The 7,526-nt window shown below is 34.6% G+C and overlaps 1 protein-coding gene across 3 annotated transcripts in view; it reads right to left on the bottom strand.

Annotated features, from left to right (window-relative positions):
• Window positions 1-79: 79 nt before the first annotated feature.
• Window positions 80-7,526, bottom strand: part of aifm4 (apoptosis inducing factor mitochondria associated 4) — a 9,195-nt gene continuing 1,748 nt past the window's right edge. The window contains exons 1-18 of one of the 3 annotated variants that reach the window (XM_073862798.1): window positions 6,450-7,001; window positions 6,000-6,081; window positions 5,757-5,866; window positions 5,439-5,548; window positions 5,284-5,328; window positions 5,129-5,204; window positions 4,879-4,991; window positions 4,717-4,803; window positions 4,516-4,607; window positions 3,416-3,677; window positions 3,265-3,336; window positions 3,111-3,174; window positions 2,936-3,012; window positions 2,734-2,851; window positions 2,546-2,644; window positions 2,381-2,456; window positions 2,167-2,271; window positions 80-727 (exon numbers count right to left, since the gene is read on the bottom strand). In XM_073862798.1, the coding sequence (XP_073718899.1) occupies window positions 694-727; window positions 2,167-2,271; window positions 2,381-2,456; window positions 2,546-2,644; window positions 2,734-2,851; window positions 2,936-3,012; window positions 3,111-3,174; window positions 3,265-3,336; window positions 3,416-3,677; window positions 4,516-4,607; window positions 4,717-4,803; window positions 4,879-4,991; window positions 5,129-5,204; window positions 5,284-5,328; window positions 5,439-5,548; window positions 5,757-5,866; window positions 6,000-6,070 (1,611 nt within the window). In that variant the 5' untranslated portion in view covers window positions 6,071-6,081; window positions 6,450-7,001 and the 3' untranslated portion in view covers window positions 80-693. Of the gene's footprint in view, window positions 728-2,166; window positions 2,272-2,380; window positions 2,457-2,545; window positions 2,645-2,733; window positions 2,852-2,935; window positions 3,013-3,110; window positions 3,175-3,264; window positions 3,337-3,415; window positions 3,678-4,515; window positions 4,608-4,716; window positions 4,804-4,878; window positions 4,992-5,128; window positions 5,205-5,283; window positions 5,329-5,438; window positions 5,549-5,756; window positions 5,867-5,999; window positions 6,082-6,449; window positions 7,002-7,526 lie in introns of those variants that run through there. The other 2 variants (XM_073862799.1, XM_073862800.1) reach the window with 2 other exon arrangements.

The following is a 7,526-nucleotide window of genomic DNA, read 5'->3' as shown; positions in this document are numbered from 1 at the left end:
TAAATACATAATTATAAATATTTTTATGACCGAGAAAGGACAAAATACACAAAAAAATGACAATAGAAGATTTTTTTTTATCTTATACTGATTTATAACATTGGTTTTGTAAATATTTACAGATCTGTCCTGACAGCTTCTGTTTAAAGTTTTGGGTTATCTGTTCATTTTGTTGTTTGCACTTTTTCACCAATAAAAACAATTTTACAATATTTAGCATTTAGAAATGTACTTAATCTACATATCAAACCATTAAATATTAGTACATTTTAGTAGTAAAATGAATCATAATTAATTAAATTAAAATACATGCTGGACAAGTAATAGTGCCAGGTAGACCTGCATAGTGATTTTTCTGTTTTTTCTATCATCTCTACTTATCCTACATATAATAAGCAGAGAACAGGTAACAAAAATGTCCTGTGTTTTAAATCATCTCCACAGACAAATGTCACACTGATGACACGACATGTGCTGCAGTGGCTCTTCAGCTGTTTTTAAGAACAGCTGCACCTGAACTCAAGACTCTTTCTGGCCAACATATAAGTTTTCATAGCACAAAACAACATTTGATAGTGGGAAACAGTACTTAAAAGTTATATTTTGTACTGAAGATAAGATACAGGTTACACATTTAAATAAAACAATAGGCAGACAAACTCCAAACAACACAGAAATGGCTGCTTAGGTCTTCTATGGGAGCTGCAACCAGCTAAGGTCATCGGATCTATGACAGGAGAAAAAATCTTGTATTGTAACAAGCTTTGCTTTTTTAAAATATATAAGTGTATAACAGTATATGGTTCAATGACAAATCAAGTTCATGTTTATTGAACAACATTTCATGTTTTTTTTCAACTATATTTCTTATATACCCATAAAAAATGACAGGTGGTACAACCAATTATTGTCTATATGGAGAATAACCTGTGTCATGCTGATTCGTTTTAAAGTGCACAGATTTCATTGCTAAAAAACAACATATTTTGTGTATTTGGTATAATACAATGTGTTCACGTGGTTTATGGTAAAAAAACACATTATTTTCCACATACCGTACATTTATGTAGCTCCAGATTTCACTATCTTCCTGAAATGTACGAATTTGAAAAGCTCCCTGATTGGCCAGCTAATCTGTACGTTTTGATTGGCCTTAATACCTCTGACATCAACCGGAAACGTCAGCTCCTTGCCATGTTTGAAAGATTCGCTCACAATGCAATGCTATCGAGTTTTTACTTACATGCTGAGTCCGAAGCATGCGGAATTATGACATTGTTGGTCACAAATTTCAGGAAATAAACAATCAGTGTGTTTGTTTTAGTCCAAGAAAAGAGATTTACGTTGGAGGCGATTGGGGTTTATACCTTTTGCGTATCGTTAACATGTACTGATACACATTTACACACCAAAGGAAATTTAAAATCAGACGATAGGTGCTCTTATAATAAGTTTGAAAGTGTAAAACAACTTTACCATTAAAATAACATTTGAGAATTATAAATGTAATAATAATTAAAAAAATGTATTCACATTTTTAAAAACTAAAATTATTACCAAATTTTCTAGCTTATTTAAATAGTTTAGCGTAATGTTTTTTTTTTATTTCTTAGGGGCTTTCATAGCAGTTGTGCCCTTTGACTTTCTGGTTGCACCACCTGTCCTCTGATATGAGTTTACATTAAACATATTTCTACTTGGATGCTGGTAAAAGCTTTGCCTGTGATATCGAATTCATAAATACACTTTTTAAGTACAAAATTAAAATGTTTGATAAAATAGCATTTTTTCCTACCTGACACAAAAAGTGTAGAAGCCTATTTATTACATCAAAATAAAAAAAATTACTGAATGATTTGTGTTTACTGTTTATACTTGTTAATAAAAGACCCAGGATTGTGGATGATCCTAACATCCCATCAAATACTGATAATTGTGAAATTAGTTTATAGGTTTCGAACATAAAATAATACCAAAGTATCTTTGACATTATAAGTCATTATAAATATATTAAGTTATTTTTATAGTACATATTATAATGCACCCAGACATGCATGACATGTCATTGAACCATATAGGCTACATTCAAAAGATATACTTATGGTAATGATTCTGATTACATGTAGATACATGGTTGTTTTATGTTTTCAACCTATTAATACTCACTGTGCTTGAGTCTTAGTGATTTTCTTCCCCATCAATAACATTTCTGCCACCCTCGAGACGGCAGGGTCAAAGTTCATGCTGGCAGCTGCAACAACTTGATCATCTCTAAATTATGTTAATAAACAGGGTGATGAACGAAAAGCTATTATATTTTTAATGAGTAAAATATTTTACCTTTCAAAGTATCTTGAGTGTTAAGAAACTCTTAGCCTACTTTATATAAAACGCCAAAAACTTTCTCTCTTCAGTACTTCCTTTGAAAACAATTTCAGTGTATCCCTCTCCATAGCCTTAAAGAATCAATAAATCGTGCTTGAAGTTCAAATCTGTTTATATTTTCATATATTTTGCACAGAGATGAGAAATGTATCTTGGTCACCTGCATATCGGATTCCTTTCCCTAACAACATGGTCCAGAAGTATGGTACAGTGTTTATTGGGACCTGTTGGTTCAGCATACTTAGGCCAGCAATTCGTCCTGTGTTGAACCATAACCACATATTTACACTCATTTCACAGTTTTATTTTTAGGTGATAACCCTAAAATATCATTATGAAATCATTTACCATGAGCTTGTGCCAGCTGCCAGTGTCCAATATTGACCCTCCTATCCCCGACCAGAGGAAGTGGAAAGGACACCACATCTCCAGCACCAAAGATATCAGGAATGTTAGTTCTCATGAACTGAAAAACACAGACCTCATAAACAATGACTACATTTGAGAATTAAACTGTTGTGTATGCTTTATGGGATGTGAGGCCTGTTACCTTATCAACGACAACAGCCTTCTGGGAATCAATTTCCACCGATGTTCCCTTAAGGAAATCTGTGTTGGGTATGACGCCTTAAAAGGAATAACGGTGAAATAGTAAAATATTTACAGCTTCTCTCTGATGGATTCATAAAAACGCTGTACATTTAAAAAAATATGTGTACACATACCAATGCCCACAATTACAATGTCTGCTGGAAGGACTTCACCATTTTTCAAAACAACTTCCTTGACCTAAATAATTGTGTATGATGTATTTATTATGATGTTGTAGTCACATATGTTTTGTTTCATTATTTATGTTATTTTTATGCTTCGACTTACCTTTCCATTTTCACCACGAATTTCAGTCACACCATTGCTCATGTAAAACTTCACATTTTTTTCCTCCAACATCTGTAAGGGAATCATTATTGTTCCAGCATTCGTACAGTAATAAACCAATGATGAGGAGACTACTGCAACGTCTACTGACCTGCATTGTCACTTTTCCAATATCTGGACCCAGGGATGACTTGAAAGGAAACTTGCTGTTTCCAATAACAGTGACACTGGATGCCTTGTCTGACAAATAAGCTGCAACCTCCATTCCTTTTGTTTTAATACCTATAAATGAAGTTCCAACAATTACTGCTCTTTTCCCCACGCTGATCTGATGAATTTCAATGGCATCCTTATAGCTCTGCAGCAATTTCACATTTTTTAGCTCAGCGCCAGGGCATTGCAGTGGTCTGGGTCTAAAGAAAGTACACAATCCAACATTACCCATCAAGCATCCTGTTAAAATGTGCCAATGTTCAAGGGATGCTCCAGCTAAATATCAAAATTACCCAATGATTTACTCACCATCAAGCAATCCCAGATACACACATGTCCATCATCTTTCAGACAAGCACATTTGGAGTTATTTTAGTAAATGTCCTTGCTCTGGGAACAATTTATAAACCCCTAAAAGTGCAACAATCCTTCATAGAGGTAATCCACACGGCTCTAATGGGTTAATAAAGGTCTTCTGCAGGATGCAAGATGCAATTTTGTAAGAAAAATATTCATATTTCAAACTTTATAAACTGTAATAACCAGCTTCCTGTAACACCACCAGTTGTAGCGTAGTGAGCATTCATTGCCATTAGAACGTTGCACAGTGACTTTCTTGAATCGCATCTGTTCAAGACGCCGTTGTTACCGGAAGCTAGTTATTAGTTTATAAAGTTTAAAATATGGATTTTTTTTTAAATATAGCATTGAATACCCCCAAAAGACCTTTATTAACCCCTTGGAGTCGTGTGGATTACCTTTGTGAAGGATGAATGCACTTTTTGGGGCTTCAAGGTCAGAAGTTGTTCCCTGATCCTTGTTTTCTCCCATTATAAGCTTGGAAAAGCAAGGACATTTACCAAAACAACTCCAAATGTGCTGGTCCAAAAGACGACGGACATATGCTTAAGGGGGAGTACATCATGGGGTAATTTTGATATTTGTCTGAAGTACCGCTTTAAGAATTTTGTTAAGTTAAGCTCCTCAATTTGCCTTTTTGTAACTTTTGCTCCATTAGAAAACAATACATAATCTAACCTGGCACCTGTAGAAATCAAGAGCTGGTCATAGTGTTGATTAGTGCCATCATTGAGAGTAACCGTTTTTGCCTCTGTGTCAACAGACATTACCTTTGAAGGAAAATATTGTTTAGGTCCATAAATAAAGACATGTTAATTCATCTCCAGGATTTTTATTTAAAAAGATATACAGTAAATTAATGAAATATGAAACACTCACCTCCTTCTTAGTCCATACTTCGATCCCATACTTTTGAAAGAAGTCCCGCTGCCGAAGCAGTATCTTTTCAATTTCAATATTCATTGCCTAGAATAAAAATAGTGGTCAGCAAAAAACATAAACACATCGGTTTTATTTCATCAATGCTTAAAGAGTTCCAACCTTGCTGAGCTTGGTCTTATCCAGCGGTAACTGCTCATCTTTGCTAATTATTATAATTCTCCCTTCGTAAGGATTCTGTCGAAGGGTTTCTGCGCACTGCAAAGAAGCTGGACCTGCGAACGTGCAAAAAAAACATATTTTGCATTACCACCATGACAGACTATTTATACTAAGTACATTTACATTAAATATGCAAATGAACAATATAAGGGCATGTACTGGTAATCCGACCTCCGTGTCTTATGCTCACCTCCTCCAATTATCACAAAAGTATGACTGACCCCAGGGACTCTAACACTCATTTCCTTAACTCGCTTGTTCTGCATCTGAGATTAAGTGAATGTGACATAACATTTATTCAAATGCAAAAGCAGTATGTTACAGAAAAACTGCTAACAGACTAACCTCTTTACCAGCAGTGATGTAAACTTTCCCATCCTCAACTTTGACCTTAACAGGATAATGGAAACGGATAAGTGCCATTCAGGAAATAGATTACAAGCTGTATTTGGCAGAACGAAATTCCTGAAGTGAAGTTACTGTATAAATTACTACAGTACCTTGTACGTAGGCAGACAGTCCAGCCCAGGAAATTCCTCAATATCTCCAGTTTTAGTATTGAAACACGCCCCATGTAATGGGCACCGAACTCGTTCTCCAAGCAGCGCACCTGTGCATTAAGATGACCTCATTTATAGCTGATTGTTTGATTGTTTAAAACATAATACTACAGTAGATTTAAAGGTTGGTGTAACCTAATAAGTCATAATAACAAAGATGAATTTCAGGAAATATAACCTGCTTCGCCTTTTACATTAAACTAACAGCATTTATTATGTGTTCTTGCTTATGTGATTGAATGTAAAGCAATAGTTTACCTTTGATAAGTGGTACACCATAATGGGTGCAAAGACCACCCACAGCGGTAAATTCTCCCTTATTACGCACCAACAAGATTTTATGATTGTCCACAACAACCTGCTTCATTCTGTAGGACACAAGTGGCATAGAGAAATAATTGTAGATGTCTTAAATAATGAGTCAAACACTAAGCATATTGTCAACAGATTTATATTTTGTTTATGCTACTATGAAAAGTTTAATGTGTTTAGTGATCTTACTGTCCATCTTGCAGATCAGATTGTAAACACACCATCTCTGTGATCTCCTCAGACTTGTTTGTCGACTCCATTGTTGGTTTATCTGCCGTTTAAGAAAAAGAAACCATTTATTGTTAAAGCAATATTTCAAAAATTTTCATCTACTAATAGTCCAGTTGCTTTATTCTTTCATTCATTCTTTCAATGTTCCAAAATCTATCATGTTTCAATATCTGACAGCCCCCCCCCCAAAAAAAAACTACCTATATGCTGTATTTTATGTATGGTCAATAAACTTTAACAGATATTTAACTTGAAGGTAGAATACCTGTAATGTATATTCAAACACGCAGTTTCGTGTGTTAAATTATATACGAGACCATACAGTCTGCGATGACACTTGTAACACCAGATGATACTATAATATTACGATACAGTGTTTAAGGCATCTTTCGTATCTCCCTCACTTACTTCTGCACGTTCCCCGTTTCTCACTAGTCTAGATGAAAAATTGTGATGTTGATAGAGATCCTGCGCTTCTCGTATAGACTTGTATGTTATGTGTTTGCTTCTTAGTACCTTCAACACAAACTATGAAAATTGCTGACGCTTCATGACAAAACACCGGAGATGCTATGAGCCAATCAGAGAAAGCGACGGTGACATCAAAGCCAAATAGTGCATTGTTAATAAAGATGACACAATAAGCCTTATAGGGACAGTTAACGATGTACTTGTCGTAACGTAACTGTGTATTTAATAAAGAATTTATTAACGCTTAAACAACATCACTTATTTAATGATGTAAACTTTTAGTTCCTCATCAAAAGCGGATATCTAAGTGTTTAAAACCCCTGACTTTCCTGAATTGTTAACAGCGTCACAAACGTGACTCGAAGTATTTTCCTGTTTTTCCCCACGTGAATCAACGTGAATCTGTTAAAATATGGCATATGTAAAGATGACTATATTATTCAAATGCCAGGAGATGTCGCTATACGCCGCCATTTAGATTACAGAAAGAGTTGTCATGACAAAGCAGCGCAAATGCCGTAAGCCAATCAGAGAAAGCGGCGGTGACATCAAAGTCAAATAGTATATTATAAATAAAGATGACATAAGGATAATTAACAATTTACTTATCGTAACTGTATATTTAATATACATAGTAACGTCACTTATTTAATGAAGTACATTTTTTTAACAGTATCCAAGCTGATTTCTATAAAGTGTTTCTTTGACTTTCCTAAATTGTCAACAGCGTTACACACGTTACTCAACATAATTTTTTTTCACGTGACACAACGTATTGTGAAACTCTTAAAAGATGGCTTATGTAAAATGACTATAAGTACTGCTATTCAAATGCCAGAAGATGTCGCTATACGACACTATTTAGATTCATCAGTATGGGAAGTGGATGTCAGCTTTTTACCCCCACTTCTACCAAATAAAATATCCAAAGCTTGGTATAACTAATAATGTTAATGTATAAATAATGTTATAAATTAACCGAACCCTGATAAATGTCGTTTTTTTTTATGTTGT

This window comes from Misgurnus anguillicaudatus, chromosome 24 (genome assembly GCF_027580225.2).
Source record: "Misgurnus anguillicaudatus chromosome 24, ASM2758022v2, whole genome shotgun sequence".
Lineage (NCBI taxonomy): Eukaryota > Metazoa > Chordata > Actinopteri > Cypriniformes > Cobitidae > Misgurnus > Misgurnus anguillicaudatus.
Note: the sequence above shows the minus strand (reverse complement) of the source record. Positions and strands in the feature narration are given on the sequence as shown.